This window comes from Hemiscyllium ocellatum, chromosome 31 (genome assembly GCF_020745735.1).
Source record: "Hemiscyllium ocellatum isolate sHemOce1 chromosome 31, sHemOce1.pat.X.cur, whole genome shotgun sequence".
Taxonomy (NCBI): domain Eukaryota; kingdom Metazoa; phylum Chordata; class Chondrichthyes; order Orectolobiformes; family Hemiscylliidae; genus Hemiscyllium; species Hemiscyllium ocellatum.
The window spans coordinates 24,183,316-24,203,912 of record NC_083431.1 but is presented as its reverse complement, the minus strand read 5'-3'; the positions used below and the strand labels follow the sequence as shown (position 1 = coordinate 24,203,912).

Sequence of the window (20,597 nt, the reverse complement as noted above, 5' to 3'; positions counted from 1 at the left end):
GCAGAATGGTCTCCTATATCGTTGTATGATATTCACTGCTTTTGAACCTCTTATTGGGTATAGTCTGCAGACAAGCAAGCACAGGAGAAAATAAAAGACCTGAGGCAGATTTTGTTAAACAGGAGCCTAATTATTTTGTTGTTGATATTCAAAAACATTGGGCTTGAATGAATCTCACTTCCTATTACTAATGAACCATGCATTGCTGTCTTTCTCACAGCAGCACATGGTCAGTGTCTTGATTTTCTATGGAGCAGACTTTTTAAAAAAGAGTATTTTAAAAAATGTTTCTTGGAATATATTTAGCGATCAATTAAAAATATTTGTTCAGTAAGGACATGTAAACTGCTAACATTCCAACAGTGTTGGTATGTTTTTTGTAATAATTTTAATCCTTTGTTCCTTTTATCTTTTGGAATAAATTGATTTTAAAAGATTTATGAATCTTGAAAAAACCTTACTTTTACTTCAAGGTAACAATTCGGAACTTGTTTCCCACTTAACAGAACTATGAAAGTCTGTTATAATACTGTCATGAGAATAAATACTCAAAGGTTGGAATTAAGATTATTCTTTTTTGTCAAACCATATCAAGCTACTGGGGTCTAACTGCAAAATCCAGCACATAAAGAACCATTTTACACAGTCTTCTGTTCAAAAACTCAGTGACAGTTTTTCAGCATTTATCTACTCATCGGAACACGGCAAGTGGTTTAAAATAGTTTTTCTTCAGACAACTTTACTTTTAATTATTACTGTTTTGGGCTAAACTAACTTAATGCTCAATTCCAGATCAAGTTGATAGGTTGTTCAGGTCTTCAAAGAAGTACAGCACATATCCAAATGTCATTACTGCAGGCACTAAACCATTCAATATTAGAGGGCACACTGTTTCTGGAAAATAGCCTGAGAAAGTGATACTATTTTGACCGAGAATGTTCAATATTTAGCCATTTTACTGTTAATGTTATTAAACCATTTTTTAGTACTTAATTGTGGAAACTTGTGAAAACCATAAGAGGATTTCATTTCTCTTACATAATACTTTGGCACATTCTCTTAAAATATTCTGAATTCATGTTTGTACCCTTTCACAATTATTCTGTTTTATCCAAGGTCTTAACTAGTGTTTAGCAGCATGCAGATGAAAGTTAGGTGGCTTTAATTTTGAGTAAACTCTAACGTGTGATGAAGCAGAGGACAGTGCATACACAATTAAACAGTTAAGTCAAAATTTCTGGGTTTGATCAGAGTAAAAGGAAGGCTTACTCTTTTGTGTCTGACTGCCGGGTGTTATTTGTACCTATCACAGCAGGGCTAGATGTGCCGACAAGATAGCTAAATGTGACATTTGAAATGTTATGCTTCCATTGCAGAAGAATAATGAGACAGTCGTAAAGGCCTATTGACCATTCTTTGTCGAAGTGTTAACGCATTTTGGTCCATTTTTTTATTAGAATCTCCTTTTCTCCTCTTAAAGAAAAATGTAGAATTGCATTTATAAAGCATCTTTCATGACCTCCGAACAACTCAAAGGCACTTCAGAGTTGCTGTTGTAGTGCAGTAAACACATCAGCCACACAGCAAGCACCTATTATCAGCAAGGAGAAAGAAAGCAAAATCTTGCTGGGGTTGGAGGGTTTGAACTAAAGGGTGAGGCTGGATAGGCTGAAACATTTTTTCTCTTGGAATGTTGGAGGCTGAGGGTTGACCTTAAATAGGTTTATAAAATCATGAGGGTGTAGATAAGGTAAATAGCCAAGGTCTTTTACCAAGGGCAGAGGAGCGCACAAATAAAAAGGGCATAGGATTAAGGTAAGAGAGGAAAGAGTTAAAAGGGACCTAAAGGGAAACTTTTTTTTACAGAGAGGATATTGCATGCATGAAATGAGCTGCCAGAGGAAGTGGTAGAGGCTAGTACAATTTCAACATTTAAAAGGCATCTGGATGGGTATATGAGCAGAAAATGATGAGAGGAATATGGACCAAATGCAGGCAAATGAGACTAAAGTTTGGGAAAACTTGTCTTACGTGTAGACAGGTTAGAGTGTAGGGTCTGTTTCTTTGCTGTACAACTGTTTTTGTGATGTTGCTTGAGGGATAGATATTTGGCCAGGACGCAGGGCTTAATATCCCTTAAAAATAGTTCCACACACTATTTTATTCCCACCTCAGACAGCAGATAGAACCATGGTTAAACATCTCAACTAAAATACACCTAACGTTCACATCCATGCTTCACTCATCAATTTTTAGACAGTCTAAAATGAGATCCCCCTCCTAACATTTTCCTCCTTATCCCAATGACACTCAAGGTAGCAGTCATATCATTGAAAATGGTATGGCATAAAAATTCAAAGAATTATATATCATATTGTTATATTTATAAATTTAGTAAAAGTTTAGCCACAATTCTGAATACTTCTGAACATATTAAAGTATAGAATCACTTGTAGTTCCTAGTCTACACTGCTCATAAAGATAATGAATAAAAATATTAAACATCACTAAATCATAAAGGGATCTTTCCCTTTGATAGTTGACCTCAGAAACTAGAAAATTGTAAACAGTTTTCATAAATTGAAAGACAAAATGTGCACTGCAAGAGACAATCACCAATACTAGGTTTTATATCTGAACTTGACCGGAAGTTACAATTCTCAATTGGGTCAATTCACCACATATTGACATTTCAAGTAAATCACTATCATTCATTTGTAAATGAGTCATTTCACCATTACAGTACAATTCTGTAATTTGTTGAAATTATTTGAAGAGGCGAGTTGAACCCAGCTGAATAGGATTCAATAGTTGAATACATTCAAACCTGCATTGAGTAGAGAAAACATACTGAATTAATTATGTCTGAAAGATATTAGATTTATTAAACTATAAAAGGTTTTTTTTCTATGGTGTATTTGGGTCCATTGATACAAATCATGGTCCAACAGATGAACCAATTCTGAACAATAAGAAACTTCAATATATACACTGAGTCTATTTCAGGAAGCTAACTTTCTCACAATTACATTGTATAGTCAGACATTTTCTGTGGTCACAAAGTTTTTATGAATTGTCATTTGACAGCTATATGCATGACACACTTTAATATGCATTCCTAGTTAATGAGTATATCATGACTAGTCTTGCTAGAAGCTGTTGGTAAAATCAGCTTGCTTTCCTTAGATTTTTTATGCTTCCTCCTTCGGCCCTTCCTTTTACGTCGTGGCTTTTTGTTTTTTCTTTCTGAGGGAGGAGCTGATTGGTTTGCTTTCAGCTTAACGTTTGTAGCCACTTTAAGCTTTTCCTGAACAGTTAGTGGAGTAGACACCTCGGCTCTATGTTGTCCAGGCATAAGCACTGTTAAAACAGAAATTTGTTTGTTGAAGTGGGAATCATGACTGGGTTTTGTAGGTGGTTGTGTAAATGCTTCTTCTCTATGGAGCTGATGTGCATCCTGTAACTTAAGCGGTAATTTGACAGTCACACCCTCACTATAGAATTCAGAATTAGGAACTTGTGTAAATGCAAGAGGTATAAAACTTTCATCTCCATAACTTTGAAATCTACGAATAGGTTTGGTTGCAGCCACAGAAGGCATCTGATACACCTGTGTGAAGCTGTCCACTCTGTAAGATTCATCATTCATAACATCATTAAACGCATTTTCCTTTATCCCTAAATCCAGAGAATTGTCAAAAAGATGGTTAAATTCATTATTTCTAATCTTCTCTATCTCAGTGAAATAGTTCTCCTTGTTCGGAACTTTCTTTTCAAGAATTGGCAATACATTAGTTGCCTCAGTGGTTTTGGAATAGAGTTTCGCTTTGTGATTTTTCTTCCTCCCTTTCCCCTTTCTTCTCTTATTGCTTTTCCTTCCTTTCTTTTTCTTGGCTTTGTCCAGTGTAACATGGGTCTTGTTCTCAGTGTTGCTCACAGGGCTAGGTACAGTACTAGGGGCAGAACTTGGAGTGACAGAAACCATGACTTTGAGGACATCTTCCGCCGCATGAAACGTTTGGCCAAGTGTTGACTGTTGCCATGTAGCTCCTGGTTTAGAGGTTTCTGGAGCTGCTGTAAAAGATTGGATGTTGCTTATCGATGAAAATGATGTTGAGCTGTCTGAAGCTGGATTCTGCGTCTCTGTAAGATCAATCAATTCTCCTCCATAATCATAAAGCCCAGACTCCCTGGGTACAGCGATCAGAACATGATCATACTTCTTACACCTTTTAGATATGAACAGAAATAATTGAAACCTCTTAAACCCTGAAGGATTCCACACTATTGTCCCACAGTTTATAGTTTTACCAGTGTCCAAACCACAGACACATGAAAACTGTTGGCTAAAGAAAATTTTCTGGACTATAAAATAAGTGTAATCTTTCCCTTACAGCCACAAATCTGGATTGATACTTTAACTGATTCCTGAAATAATGTAGTACCATATTAACTGACATGAACTGAATGAACCAGTTGTGGTTATGGTTTGGTCAACAGAAAGGGAATTTAGAAATAAAAGTTCTACACTAGTTTCTTTTCAAAAATAACCACTACAAGTTTGTTTAAATGTGAATTAACTATTTAAAATGGGCACTGAAAATATGAAAGCATTAACTATCTACAAAATGTCATTTTCAAAATGCTCAAAGCCTAATTCTGTGTAATTGGGTTGGGTTTGGTATATAACCATAGAAGTCATTGTCTAGTTATGAAGCACAAGAAAGAGTATGCACAATAATAACAACAATTTATGTTAGAAGTGCTATACAAATATAAGACATCTGAAACTGTTTCAGTTCATAGGAGACTCAGCCACTACAGGAATTATAGGTAAGAAGGCAAAAAGCTTAGTGTTTAGTTTAAAGAGTATGCTAAAGGATGAATGTACAGTAAATAAGTAGAGAGGTGTGGGCAGAAGTTTGAGTTTAGGGATCAGTGCCATCAATGGATGCACAAGACCAAAATTAAATGATCATAGATATTGCAGCAGATTGTAAACAAGAGGTGTGTAAAGAGGACAAGGCTGTGGAGTGATTTGAAAACAAAGATGAGATTTTACTTTGATTACTGGTCAAGTAATACCTTTATTTAATGTGTCTCAGTCATCACAAGCATAATAAGCAAAAGGATTTTGTGAGAGTTAGGACACAAGTAGCAGAGGTTTGGATGTGGTCAAGTTTATGGGTACAATGTGGAGACAGGCCAGAATTGCATTGGAGTTTTCAAGTCTGAAGACTATAGATGCATAAATAAAAGTTTCACATGAGCTCAGATATGAGCAAAATCTGACAATGTTACAGGGATGGAAAGAAAGATTTTCATTAGAAATGGTCTTCGTGATTATCAGATGCTCATTTAGCAGTTATCACACGAAGGTTGTAAAGTGTTTGGTTTAGTTTCACAGTTACCAGGGAGAAGAACGGGATTAGTAGCTAGGGAATGGAATTAGAAGTAGAGACTAAAAGGAGGACATTTGGAGGAAACTGTCACTCAGCCAGCACTGAGCAGTCTAATAACTTGGCAAGTGGAGGATTCAGGAGAGGTAATGGTGAGGGACAGCTGGCTTTTGTTAGCATACATATAAAAATGAACGCTGTGCTTTTGGATAATGCCACCCAGGGGCTGCTTGTCCATGAGGACCAAGGCTAAGATTACACTTATACCTTCATGTCTATTTGTAATTTAAAACAAACAAACAGATTTACATTGGTGAAAGGAAAAATAATACCTGCATTAACCCATCAGATTATTTAGAAAGTAGAGGATTATGATCCCAAAACAAGTGTGGTGCAGTGGAAATCTTAACTCGGTCCATTACTCTTTATAAAATAAAGGTACTTGGAAAATCAAGGGTTGTGTGTGATAAATTTGCATATGGCTCATTAATACATACATTATTTGAATTGATAGCCCATGATGGTGAAACTGTAGAGGTTGTGATAAATCATAAAATGGAAAGAGCTGAGTGTCTGCTGTTTCCACTGCTCAGTCTGTTTGTTGCTTGGTTTACAACATTGTGATTGTTAAAAGCAAACTTACCAGCCGTACCAATATCGTTCAACACACTGCTCCTTAAAGGCTAGGTCAAAGCAGGGGACCTCTAACACATTGAAGAATGCCTGTCCCACAACCATGGAGGATGTGTCGTTAACTTTTCTTAAACACCTCTTTAACCTGTGAGGAGGAACAAGGAGAGTGCAAGGGAAAGAGTGAGTGTAGAAAAAAGATGTCACTTCATCTTTACATTTTAATTTCTGCTTACATTAGCCCTTTTAAATTGTTCCTGAAACTAGTATTTTCAGTATTCTCCAAATCCTAAGATTTACAGCAACTAAATGTAGCATTTCAATGCAGAAAACATCCAATATTCTGGAGTCCCTGGCTTTCCTGTTATTTGCCAAAACTTCTGGTCAAGAGGGAGCACTTCCTGGCATATCTACTTACTTCCCCTGTCCAAACACTTATCCCAAACCACACACACTTCCAATTCCTGAGTGAACAGACTCAGCAGGGGCCCCAGACAGGTGTCACCTACTCGGTGTCGCAGTCACAGTGGCTGAGGGTGTACAGCCTTAAGTTCCTGTGGCCGTAGGAATAGGCAAAAGGGTGGATGACATGTTCGCAGTGGTCATGCTCCCGGCAGCATTTATCCGTCTCTGCGAACTCACCTGGATTTGGGAATTGGGGGGGAAACAAGAAAAAATAATCAAATACAATTACAACAGTGTACAGATAGAGGGGAGGGCAAGGAGGAGGGATAACGGGGGGGGGGGGGGGGGAGAGAGAGAGAGAGAGAGAGGAGTGGGGATGGGGAGGATGAGGAGGGATAACGGGGGGAGAGAGGAGGAGAAAGAGGAGGGGGAGTAAGGATGGGGATGAGGATGGGGGGCCACTCAGCCCTTCGTGCCCGTACTAGCTCACTGATCATCGGCGCCAATTGCTTTCTGTTTCTCCCTGTAATCGGGACCGGGAGGGGGCGATGGACCCTTTTTTTATTATTACCCCCATCCCCTAATCCAGCGCCAGCCGCGGGCTCCAGTTACCCAGGTGATCGTAGCTGTCGGCGTTGTTGCCGGCTCCGCACCACAGGGTCCCCGGGTAGGTGAAGCCCCTCTTGCTCCTGCGGAGGGGGGTGTGTTCGGGGCCCGCCTGGCACCGGCTCCTCTGGCGGCTCCAGGTGTCTCTCAGCTCGGTGCCGGGCGGCAGGGGGGCGGCGCGGAGCTCACACTCGCGCATGAAGGAGCTGACGGCCCGCGGCTCGGCGCTGACGGAGCAGCCGGGGGGACGGCCGGCCTCCCGCTCCTCCTCCTCCTGCAGCCGCAGCAGCAACGTCCCGTCGGAGATCCGCGCGTAACCCGCGCCGCGCGCCTCCGCGCAGTAACGGCCGTCGCTCAGGTAAGAGGCTGCGGCGCTCGGCTCGCGCTGGCGCGAGAGCGCGGCCAAGGAGAGCAGGAGCAGAGCCAGCGACAGCGCCCCCATGGCTGGAGGGCTGGCGTTCCCTTTCAGCACCACCCGGGGAACTGACAGCGCTCCCCTCGGCTCTCCCCCGCCTCTGTCTGCGCCTGTGCTCCCGGGGACCCTTCAGCAGCTGGAGCTGCACCAGCTCAGCTCCTGCCCCCCACCCCGCCTTCTGACCGCCAGTTACCTCGCAGAACCCCTCTCCCTTTATAAAGTCTGAGATGGGAGGAGGGAGCACGCACTGATCTCCTTGGCGATCAGAGATCGGGTGATGTTTGAGGACCCATCAGCTTCAACCTCCTCCGGGGTTTGCTCAAACACACACATACACACCCTCCTCCTCCCTTCACTCTCAACCATTCCTTGCTTTTACTTCTCTTCCCCTGGGCTACGAGAGGAGCTGCTGCTGTGCCCAGCTCGAACACCTCCCTTTCGAAGTTGAAGCCGCTGGACATGACCATCCAGTCACCTGAACCTGGGAAAAGGCTGGACTTTGGATTGAGAGTAAACAAAAATTTAACACAATGCAGACTCTGCGGGACATGCCGCTTCTAGAAAGCTCTGCAATTTTTAGTACAGTAGTTTGGACAAGAGTTTCGCACTTGGCAATTTAACGGGTTTGCTCTTCGGTGAACAGAAAGTTTCTTATCCGCAGTTAACACAGTACACATCGAAATTCCCTCGAAGCTCAATGAATTAGTGAGCCCCACCACACCCAGTTACTTCACATTTCCGTCCTTGAGTCCAAATCCCATAAGTTTTTTTTCAAAAGTACTTCAGCACAGCACTTCTCCTATTTTTAAAAAAAAGCACATCGAAGTATCGTCTTCCCATTCAAATGTATATATTTTAAAATTCCCCTACATTTTGCCAATGGGTTAATTAAAATGCAAGACTTTCTTCAAATCCACGGCACCCACTTCACAACCACCTTCCCTCTCCATGTCACAAAAAACATTCCTTCCCTGATACAGAAACAGAAAGTGCTGGAGAAACTCAGGAGATCTGGTAGCATCTGGGCAGAGAGAAACAAGAGTTAATGTTCCGAGTTCAGTGACCCTTCGTCTGTTCTGAAGAATGGTCACTGGACTCGAAATGTTAACTTAATTTCTCTCTCCATAGTTGCTGCCAGACCTGCCAACTTTCTCCAGCAATTTTTATGTTTTATTTTCGTTTACTGCAGATTTCCTGCATCCGCAGTTCTTTGTTTTAGTTAATTCAGTCCGTGCTCACCGCTGGTCCCAAATCACGGGCACGAATGTTTTACGTTATGCAGTATACGTGCAAGATTCCGATGCCGAACGAAGCCAGTGATTTCCTTTGTCAAGTACATTTGTGGTCCTACAATAATGCTGCAGTTTAGATCAACAATAAGTTCAGCAAATAGCGTGTGAGCCCCATCTTAGAGCCCCATCTCCGGAGTGCATTATAAGTTCGCTCATTGTTGCCTGTGTGGGTAAAATGCGTGGAGATGTTGGAAGACTGGGCGTGCTTGTGGACTATTTACATGTTCTCGAGCGTGCATTATAGCCAAAAAGACCGTGTGAAAAGCAAACACCGCCAGCATTCTTCCAACATTCCACAGGCATTAATCCTGACTTTTCCTGCCCCCAGCGGAGATTGTGATCTCCCTCAAATTCTGCCCCTTACTGTCTGGTCCAAATTTGGGAACTTATTAAGTAGATGAGGGAGCCATAGAGTCATTGAGATATACAGCACATAGACCTTACGACCAACTGGTCCATCCTATCTACCTGTGATTCCACTTTCAAGGAACCACGAACCTGCACTCCAAAGTCTCTTTGTTCAGCAACTCTCCCCAGGACCTTACCATTAAGTGTATAAGGCAAAAGCGAGGTCTGCAGATGCTGGAAATCAAAGCACACTAGGTCAGGCAGCACCCGAAGAGTAGGAAAATAGATTTTTTTTAATTTTAAAAATGTACTTTATTCATAAAATATTTTGATGATCTGTACAATTGGTCATGCCATACATACGTAAACATTCCATTCCTTGGCATACAGAGACAGAGTACTCATTCATATATACCGGTCTCTACAATTACAATCCACATATTTAGCAGGAGTGTCAGCGGAGCCCCCTCACTGCGTCAGACCCCTTGAGCTTAGGCAGGCAGCTGTTACACGGTGGTCTTTCCCCACCGCGCCTTGGCGGCAGCTGCCCCAAGCTTCAACGCGTCCCTCAACACGTGGTCCTGGACCTTGGAATGTGCCAGTCTGCAACACTCAGTCAGGGTCAACTCCTTCAGCTGAAAGATCAACAGGTTTCCGACCACCCAGAGAGTGCCTTTCACCGAGTTGATGATCATCCAGGCACAGTTGATGTTCATCTCGGTGTGCATACAGCACGGAGTCCCACATCATGGCGCTACTTAGGACGAACCTCGACAAACACCACTGCATTCCTCTCCAGACTTCTTCTGCATAGGCACATTCCAGAAGGAGGTGTGTGACAGTTTCGTTCCCCTCTGCAGCCGCTTCGAGGGCAGCGTGCAGTGCGGCTGAGAGTCCGGGCGTGCATAAAGGATCTCACAAATCGATGTTTCAGGCAAAAGCCCTTCATCGGGGCTGGCGGTTGGAGTGAGAACAGACAGCACTCAGTGTCTGGGTGGTTTCAAACCACTAACCTTTCAGTTAACAGCAGAACACGCTGATCAATTGCAGAGACTGATGAAGGGCTTTTGCCGGAAACGTCGATTTTCCTACTCTTCCGATGCTGCCTGACCTGCTGTGCTTTTCCAGCATCACTCTAATCCAGACATTAAGTGTGTCAGTCCTGCTCTGATTTGCCTTTCCAAAATGCAGCACCTTGCATTTATCTAAATTAAATTCCAACTGTCACGCCTCTGCCCATTGGCCCATCTTATCAAGATCCTGTTGTAAAAAGGCTTTGACAAGGGGTTAGTTAGACTCAAAACATCAGCTCTTTTCTCTCCTTACAGATGCTGTCAGACCTGCTGAGATTTACCAGCATTTTCTCTTTTGGTTTAAGATCCTGTTGTATTCTGAGGTAACCTTCTTTGTCCACTATAACGCCAATTTTGTTTCATCTGCAAACTTACTAACTACACCTCCAGTGTTCACATCCAAATCATTTATATAAATGAGGAAAAGCAGTGGACCCAGTACCAATCCTTGTGGCACACTGCTGGTCACAGGCCTCCAGTCTAAAAGGCACCTATCCACCACTACCCTTCTACCTTCAAGCCAGTTCGGTATCCAAATAGCTAACACAAAATGTACAGATTATTGATAGAAAGGTGGTGAAATATAATGGGGTTGATGGGGATGTGGTGTGATGAGATTAGTCATGATCTTATTGAATGGCGGAATAGATTTCAGGGAACGTTTTCTCCTCATGTGTATGTTCCTGTGAGTATAAGACCTTCTTGTGCATTTATCCTATTTCAATTGGTCTGAAACCGGTTACTATAACACTGACTGCAGGCAGGCTGTAATATACCGGTCCCACTGAGCAATGTCCCAATGAGCTGAATGCAAAACTTGCATCGAGAGAGAAAAAAATCCCAGGTCTTTTCCTGCTCTTCTGATATATAAAGTTTCCGCTTGAGAGATCTATTGTGGCATTTGAAAGATGAGCTACATTCTAGTGACATCGCTGAAACAGACAGTCACTGACACCATCATTTTTTGTGTGGCTGGTTCATTTTCCAAGGGTGAAGACCCGCTAAGTGAGCATTGCAAAGCGCGTGATCAGGGAAGGAAAGCTATGTTGTAAATACAAATCTTTCGAGAATCGAGAACTCTGACGCAGGGCTCCACAGTGAATCGGCGCTGAAAGTGAGATTTTTCAGCCGAAATTAGCAGCTCTAACGGGGACCCCTCAATTATGTGGCACAAAGCTATTTTCAGAACCGCTCCGTTACTCGATGAGTAGAAGGATGCTTCATGAGCGTTGAAACACTTGGTCGTTCGGTCGCTTCACTTAGACTGTCATTATCGATCAGAGCTGAAAATGTGTTGCTGGTTAAAGCGCAGCAGGTCAGGCAGCATCCAAGGAACAGGAAATTCGACGTTTCGGGCATAAGCCCTTCATCAGGAATCCCCATTATCGATCATAATTAGGCACCGTCTTGTGAAAATAGAATGTAAGGGCTCTTGTGTCGTATGTGAGCCAGAGGGTTTGAGTTCACTCCTACTTGCTCCAGAGGTGTGTAATTACATCCCTGAACAAATGTATTAGATATCTCGGAATGGGCTGGCTAGAAAATATCTGAAACGAGAGTCTGTGCACAAAGCAAATTCGTTTGCCTGTTAAGTCATTTGTAAGATTTCAAAATACTGCACAAAAGTTTTAGCTTTCTAATTTTCGGACATTTAATCCGTTCAATGCATAATTGCAAAAGTACCTCCTTCCTCCCACCACCCCCGTCAGTATTTCCATTCATTTAACAAATGGAGTGGATGCCAAACGCCCTCTGAAAAGTGCAAACAAAGTTCTCCTTCAGTAATGGGGTCTGAGAAATGTGCTCAGCCATTCGACTGACTTCCCCGGTTCCCTTTATTCTGCTTCACAGCCTATAGGAAGGGTCGGTAAACTTGAATGTCCCACAGTGATGAAAGGAGCAGCACAACTGATGTCAAATCGTACGAGGGAACAGGCGATCTTGTACCCTCCGTCAGGGAGTTTACAACAATATCCACTGGGGAAGGGAAGAACCTGACCTAATTCGGGATCAAACTGCGGGATCCCCCTGAGAGAGAGTATGCTAATTACAGCCGCCGACTGGAATAGATTGAGGGTTTGAAAGCTGCACAATGTGACAATGTAACTGCTCCGAATTGGTTAGCTTTTCATCTTCACTTGAAAGCTAAACGGTGACAAGGGTAGTAATGTATCCATTCCCAATTCAGATCCAGATATCGCTCCTTAATTAAAGTGGTTCTTTTATATCGCCTGCTAACCCGAAACTCGCTTTTGTTCTGAAAGACCAGCCGTTCCCTGAACTTTTGTTCTCAATATGAACGACCCCCGTTGTAGATTCTGCACACGGTAAAGAGTGCCCACACACTGATTTCTCCTTATGTTGGATATATTTCAGGTAAAAGGTTCTCGTTTTGCAGATGTTAAATGCACCTGTTAAAAGTCTTTCCTTGTTTCAAAAGTTTCATTTGAGTTGTATTGTAGGCTAAACGGTGGCAAAGGGAAAGGAGCGATTGACTACAATGTCCGTCTGTTTACAAAATATGCAGAAACGGGTCGAGTGGGATTATCGTGGAACTTCTTTAGAGAGTGCAGGGTAACTCGCGGTCACTGAGCTCCAGACTCTATTCACTGCTCGTACAATGGGAGTGGCAGCAAAGCGAAGGGTTACTAGAGGTTATTGCAGGGAAAGAGTGGGCTTCAGAAAGGAACGTGATTTACTGCAGAGAGGAGAATTGCTGAAGACATGGTTCAGATAGTGGGCTGCTCTAAAGGCGCCTGTGGATGCGGCGACACAACGGAGTTTGCATTCCATGTGAAGGACCCAGGGACCACTCTCAGTCTCTGAGAAATCCCAACTGCTCAGGGATTGCCCTGACTTTCTGACAATAGCCAAAGTCAGAATCACATGACACCAGGTTATAGTCCAACAGGTTCTGGATCTAGGTTTGTGCATGCTGAGCTGGAGAGTTCATTTTCAGATGTTTTGTCACCATACGAGGTAACATCTTCAGTGAGCCTCCAGATGAAGCACTGGTGGTGTAGCCCAATTTCTATTTATATGTTTGGGTTTCCTTGGGTTGGTGGTGTCATTTCCTGTGTTGACATTATTTCCTATGGTGATGCCATTTCCTGTTCTTTTTCTCAGGAGGAGGTAATTCCTAGAAGCATGGCATTCCAACCAGAACTCTATCAACAAACACATTGACTTGGATCTCATTTGCCACCCCCTGAGAAAACAGGAAATGGCTTTACCATAGGAAATGACATCACCACATGAACTGACATCATTAACCCACAGAAATCCAAACATATAAATAGAAAGCGGGCTACACCACCAATGCTTCATCCAGAGCCTCACTGAAGATGCTATCTATTATGGTGATGAAACATCTGAAAATGAACCTTCCAGCTCAGCGAGCAAACCTACATCCCGAACTTCAACCTGAGCTACAAATCTTCTCAAAACTCTCCAGCAGGTTGATTTGAAATCACAAACTTTCAGAATAAACCTGTTGGACTATAACCTGGTGTTGTCTGACTTCTGACTTTGTCCACTGCATTCCAACACCAGCACTTCCACATCATTTCTGGCAATAGGACATTAGAGTATTGACAGTCTGCATTGGTTCTTGACTCAGTACATTTGTAGGTCCATTAGAGAAGCCAATCAGACCAAACAAAAAAACCCATTCACAGGGGCAGGTGGATATTCACCAGCACTGGGCAATCAAAGAAATAACTGTTGCTGCTGGAAATCTGAATCAAAAATAGACACAGCCAGAGAAACTCAACAGGATCTGGCAGCATCATGCCAAAAGAAAAAAAAAACAGAGTTAATGTTTCGAGTCGAGTAACCTTTCCTTAGAACAGAAGACACTTCAGGTCAAATATTGTAGCAGTGGGTCAGAACATGGAAAAAAGCAAGAGTAGAATACCAGGTCAGTTTTTTGGAAATCTAAAGGGAGAAGGTGAGGCAGTGAGGATGTGATTTGGGTCAAGACAGGCAGTGTGGGATTGGAAGGGAAGGTTTAAAGATCATAATCGAATCAGGGAGTTGGATCAGTGCGAAAAATAACATTAGAAAGCTCTTTATTGGATTTCACAAAGTGTTTGTAAAGAGATAGACAAATTAAAGGCACAATGGAGATACATGTAATTACCATCAGGGAGCCCTGTGGGTTTTTTTTGAGAAAGCAGAATATCCATTGCTTGACTCAAAAGTAGGAATGACACCACTTTGGCTGGTAGCAGAACCCAAGACGGTATATTGCTGGCAATGGGACTTAAGCCATCAGATTTCCAGCAGCAGCATATTAAGAAGCCACTGCTGAGCCTGCCATCCATTGAAAGAGGCAACTCCCATCCTCCAAATGCTAGCCTCACTCACTACTGATGGCTACTGCTAAGGTACCATCTGCAGGGAGGGTTATCTTAATGACCAATTGCCTTCACTAGGAGTTCATTTGGGTGGGGTAAGTCAGCAGGTCGGAGAGGATGGGTACTAGATTGCAGTGCTCAGGGAGTATTGCTGGTGCTGATGGGATGGCTATTAATATCAGGATGTCCATCATGGGCAATGTAAAGGAGAGCCCTCACCTGCCTGGCACCCACTGGGTGGATGCTGATTTAATGCCCATTGCACCTCGGGTAACGTATCTGTGAACTTGAAAAGTGGCCTTTAAATAATCACGAGTGGCTCAACTGCCCACACCACTCTGCCAGCTTACCCACTGTCAGGCCATGTCAGAGGTTGATGACATTAAACAGCTCTCACAATATCAATTGCAATCATTTGCCAGCTCTCCCATCTTCCAGTCCAGTGCCAAGACACCCACAAAATTCCAGTGATGATTACAAGGTGACCAAGTTTTGGAAATAAATATTCCCAGGTTCACAATAATTTGAAAAGACAAGTAGAATGGAAAAAGTGGAGGATTGACATTGACAGTAAAAGATATCATAGGGACATTGGGAAAGAAACTTGTCTCAAACAATCAGGAAGCTGAGTCAGTATGTGAGCAGTTTCAAAATAACAAGTGTTAGTAAATGTTGGTAGAGGGAATATATACTGGCTTATATCCTCCTATTGGAAGTTAGTCATTGCAGCAACATACTCTGAGAGATGCACTACAGGACCATTCAGAAGTGCCAGAACACTGACTGTGCAGGAATTGAAGTTTAAGCTTTTCTAATGGCAATTACCAAGCATTTAGAACCCTTTGAAAAAGTTTCCAACTTTACGTTAGGGTCAGAGGTTTCAGATGTTTCACTTACCTGGATAGTTAACCAGAGAAGTTAAATAAAATAAAACTTGCTCTTACTCCTAGGTAACTACAAAACTGATCTCCCCCATTTGACTTACCACTGACCTTTCCAACACCCTCTGACATCTCTCCAACCCAATCTCCCTGCTGACACCCACCAACCTGACCCCCCAATCCAAGACCCCTGACCTAACTCCTTCTGCTTCACCGACCACTCACCTGCCATCTTCTATCTTCACTGGCCCGCCTCCTCAGTTACCGATTTGTCACACTACCCCATCACCCACTTGCCTATCACATTTACATTCTTGCTGTATCTTGTCAAAGTACCTTTGGAGCTGAAAATGTGTTGCTGGCTAAAGCGCAGCAGGTCAGGCAGCATCCAAGGAGCAGGAAATTTGACGTTTCGGGCAAAAGCCCTTCATCAGTACCTTTGGAACCTGGCTAGAATATATAGCTGCCATTAAAATGGAACTGTGGCTGTTTTTAAGTGCTGATTCTGTGCTATTTTGGAATTCTCCCAGAACAAGAGTGTTCTGTGTTTCCTGAGAGGCCCCATCCAGAAGTCCAAGCCAGAAATTCAGAACCACTGGGAAAGGGAAGGGAAAATGGACAGCTTCCAAATCAAAGAGTGATTGATATACCTTGCAAGATTCAGCCTATAGTATAGTATATGTAACATATTAACCTCAACACATTAACTCATATGTTAAGGGAGATGGTAGCAGAGGGTAACATTATTAGACCACTGATCCAGAGACCCAGGTTAATACTCTATTGGTTCAAATCTTGCCATGGCAGTGAATGGAGTTTAAATTATTTAATATAAAAATCTAAAGTTAGGAAGAGTGACTATGTCAATTTTCATCAATTGTTCTAAAACTCCATCTGCTTCATTAATGTTGTTTAGGGAAGGAAATCAGCTATCATTACTTGTTCTGAGTCTTATGTAAAATTGAATGACTTTAACTTGCTCTGAAATGCTTCTCAGCCCCACTGTAAAGTATGCCCCATATTGCAGACTGCAATAACAACTACAGTGAAGACAATGATCTGAAAGGAGGATTTCGGGACAGGCAACAACAAAAAGTGGGCGAGCAGAGGCTGGTAGCCAAGGTCGGAATCCATGGGGATGGCCTGAATCAGGACCTTGGGTTCAGGACATACTACAGCTGACCCCATTGCACTATACGTACAGACAGACAGACACACAGAGACACACACACACACACACATATGCAGACCCTCTCTCATACGTTTACACATACACTCCCATACACACCCTCTCACAGGCTACAGCCCTTTACACTCATGCACATAAACACACTCTCTCACAGACACTCCTGAATCCCCCTCCCCCATCCCCCCAACACACACACACACACACACATTTGCACACATACACATACAGGTTTTTGGGGTGAATTTGTATTTGCAGAATTACATTTTACTTTGCTCAAGAACTGCATGAATCCATGTCAGATTCTGTGTATCCGTTTTTTAGATTAGAACCAGTCTGACCATTGTGGCACAGACAGCCACACACAGGGAAGCTAACACCTTCAATACATTATCTGGGCCAACATGACACCAATTGTTAAAATTCGCTTGTGAATGTAACTTCTAAAAAAGGTTTTGCAATTTGCATATGAAAGAACTGAAACCAATGTGGTCATTCCAGAAGATGAGAGACTTAGCAAACAATCCAGGTCTTTTTCAATATAATTTCAGTTACATCACACTGCAAACTTTGTTATAAATTCTGTGTCTTACAATCTTATTCTCCACGACCACCTGATGAAGGAGCAGTGCTCCGAAAGCTAGTGCTTCCAAATAAACCTGTTGGACTATTACCTAATGTTGTGTGATTTTTTTTAACAGTGAAGACAATTGAGGGAAGACTGGTTGAGGGAACTCGGCTTTTGTAAAGTTTTAAGAAACTCTCTCTAGCCCTTGGCGTACTATTATTTCTCATGTTGGATTAACACAGCTGGACTAACATGCATTTTATAATGGCAAATATAAATAGATTAAAACTTGCTCTTAATCCTGGTAACTATAAAACTGACCTCGCCATCTGGTTCACCACTGACCTTGCCAGCACCCTCTGACTCCTCTCCAACCCGAAGTAACATAGTGACAGTGATGCGAATGAAAAAAATATTATCTTGTTTCTACCTCTTGGCAGTGAGGGAAATACGGCACATAAAGGTGCAAAATCAAGGTTAAGGAATGGGCATCGATTCTTTGAGAGCCCTGCAATAATCTCTAACGCTTTTATTAAGTTTGCTTTATTTTTGATTCGTGGTTAAATTATTATAGCTCTTTCGTAACTTAATCTTATTGTTTCCTATTTGTATATTGAACATAGCGATGATCTCATATTAATTATTAACGCAATAATTAAAATAATGCATTTGTTCCTGCCTATTGACAGCAAACTTAAAAGAGTCTCTGTGTAGAAAGACAGTTGGATTAAAAAGATAGGTATCTTTGGCCTGGCTTGAGTCATGTGCATTGGAGTTGATAGGCTATTATTCAGTATTGAGTGTTGGTAAAGTTATCAAGCGATTTGACATTGTGCAGTCGTTGGGGGCGACGGTAGTGTAACAGGAAATGTTCGAACACAGGGTCACAGAGCTTGCAATTGTTACATCAGGGGGACAAAGTGCTCACTTTTCCAGGCGGGGCAAGTTGCAGCAAAGAAGCCTCATGCAGCACTTACTGAAGACGGCCAACTCCTTCACCTCCAGTGAGTTGTTGGGACGTGCTCCCGGCCTGACGGTAGGGCGAGTTTTATACCGCGCTGACCGGTCCTCCTCGAATCGAGATAAGAAGCTAATAAAGATCCGGGATGCTCCCCGATTGAAGAGGCGGTCATCAGCAGTGAGTGTCAGCGTGCCTGGGTTTGAATACAGTGCCTTTGCAAAGAGGTGTGATGTGGTGTGTTACATATTGGAACAGCAGGATACCCTGAAATCAGAACCAAAATCCGGAAACGTCTGTGAATTATATCCAAAATAAGAAAGATTTACGGTGTCATTTAACAGGCGAGAGCAGAAATCTCCAAAGATCTTCGAAAATGGAAATACAATGGCAAATATTGGAGATACACATATTCAGGTGCTAGAATTCTGATAACCATTACATCTCCTTCTCAAAGCTGAAGCCCTTTTGAATGTGAGACGTATGATTTCAATTGTGTCCGTGGAAACACGGCTGAAACTACACAACCTTCTTCCTGCAAGTGACTACCGCGGTGTCACTGCAATACCCCTCGCAAATCTCCCTATTTCATGAATGAAATCCTCTCTCCGAAGGAAAGCCCTTGATACTGTTCTGTTTAAAATACGAGAATATAATGCTTTGGATGCCTTAAGATTTTCAACATCAGGAGAGGTCTGCACAGAATAGGTCAAATGTGATTTAAGAGGATTGGCAAAATAATCACACTGGGAGAAAGTGAGGACTGCAGATGCTCGAGACCAAAGTTGAAAAATGTGGTGCTGGAAAAACACAGCAGGCCAGGCAGCATCCAAGGAGCAGAAGAATCGACGTTTCAGCATAAGCCCTTCTTCAGGAATGAGGCTGGTGTGCCAAGCGGGCTGAGATAAAGGGTTGGGGGGGGGGGGAATTTGGGGGAGGGGAACTGGGAATAGATAGGTGGAAGGAGGTGAGGGTGAGGGTGATAGGCCGGAGAGGGGGTGGGGGCGGAGAGGTTGGGAAGAAGATTGCAGGTCAAGAGGGCAGTGCTGAATCCGGGGGTTGGGACTGAGATAAGGTGGGGAGAGGGAAAATGAGGAAGCTGGAGAAATCTACATTCATCCCTTGTGGTTGGAGGGTTCCTAGGCGGAAGATGGGGCGCTCTTCCTCCAGGCGTCGTGTGGTCAGGGTCTGGCGATGAAGGAGGCCAAGGACCTGCATGTCCTTGGTGGAGTGGGAGGGGGAGTTAAAGTGTTCAGCCACGGGGCGGTTGGGTTGGTTGGTCTGGGTGTCCCAGAGGTGTTCCCTGAAACATTCCGCAAGTAGGTGGCCTGTTTCCCTAATGTAGAGGAGACCACATCGGGTGCAATGGATACAGTAAATGATGTGTATGGAGGTGCAGGTGAATTTGCAATGGATATGGAAGGATCCATTGGGGCCTTGGAAGGAGGTGGAAAGCATCGTCAACCACGTCCTCCACTTCCCGCACCTCCGCCCTTGAACCCTGCCCCTCCAATCGCCACCAGGACAGAACCCCACTGGTCCTCACCTTCCACGCCACCAACCTCCAGATACATTGTATCATCCTCCGTCATTTCCGCCACCTCCAAACAGACTCCACCACCAGGGATATCTTTCCCTCCCCACCCCTATCAGCGTTCCGGAGAGACCACTCCCTCCACGACTCCCTCGTCAGGTACATTCCCCCCACCAACCCAACCTCCACTCCTGGTACCTTCCCCTGCAACCGCAAGAAATGCAAAACTTGCACCCACACCTCCCCTCAAGGCCCCAATGGATCCTTCCATATCCATTGCAGGGGGAGACAGGCTGCCTACTTGCGGAACGTTTCAGGGAACACCTCTGGCACACCCGCACCAGCCAACCCAACCGTCCCGTGGCTGAACACTTTAACTCTCCCTCCCACTCTGCCAAGGACATGCAGGTCCTTGGCCTCCTCCATCACCAGACCCTGACCACACGATGCCTGGAGGAAGAGCACCTCATCTTCCGCCGAGGAACCCTCCAACCACACGGGATGAATGTAGATTTCTCCAGCCTCCTCATTTCCCCTCCCGCCACCTTATCTCAGTCCCAACCCCCGGATGCAGCACTGCCCTCTTGACCTGCAATCTTCTTCCCAACCTCTCCGCCCCCACCCCCTCTCTGGCCTATCACCCTCACCCTCACCTCCTTCCACCTATCGTTTTCCCAGCGCCCCTCCCCCAAATTCCCTCCTCCTTACCCTTTATCTCAGCCCGCTTGGCACTGCAGCCTCATTCCTGAAGAAGGGCTTATGCCCAAAACGTCGATTCTCTAGCTCCTCGGATGCTGCCTGGCCTGTTGTGTTTTTCCAGCACCACATTTTTCAAAGGTAATCACATTGGCAAAATAGTTGGCAAAAGAGGTGGCATGAGAAAAAATATTTTGCAGGATTTTTTAAAACAACTCGTTCATGGGATGTGGGCATTGTTGGCTAGG

General features: G+C 43.5%; 1 protein-coding gene across 1 annotated transcript; it reads right to left on the bottom strand.

The window, feature by feature from the left end:
- Positions 1 to 2,855: 2,855 nt before the first annotated feature.
- On the bottom strand, positions 2,856 to 7,482 carry proca1 (protein interacting with cyclin A1). Its single transcript, XM_060847780.1, has 4 exons — positions 7,047 to 7,482; positions 6,539 to 6,671; positions 6,043 to 6,177; positions 2,856 to 4,229 (listed from the first exon to the last, which is right to left on the bottom strand). The coding sequence occupies exons 1-4, from the start codon at positions 7,480 to 7,482 to the stop codon at positions 3,119 to 3,121; spliced, it is 1,815 nt and encodes a 604-aa protein (XP_060703763.1). The 3' UTR covers positions 2,856 to 3,118.
- Between the last annotated feature and the right edge of the window lie 13,115 nt (positions 7,483 to 20,597).

What these genes read in the sequence shown, in the direction of transcription:
- proca1 (XM_060847780.1), bottom strand. Translation starts at nt 7,482, where the DNA reads ATGGGGGCGCTGTCGCTGGCTCTGCTCCTGCTCTCCTTGGCCGCGCTC. An exon ending in CGACAGCTACGATCACCTGG is followed by an intron (nt 6,672 to 7,046) that starts GTAACTGGAGCC and finishes TCCCAAATCCAG; the next exon opens with GTGAGTTCGCAGAGACGGAT. An exon ending in GAACGATATTGGTACGGCTG is followed by an intron (nt 4,230 to 6,042) that starts GTAAGTTTGCTT and finishes CATATCTAAAAG; the next exon opens with GTGTAAGAAGTATGATCATG.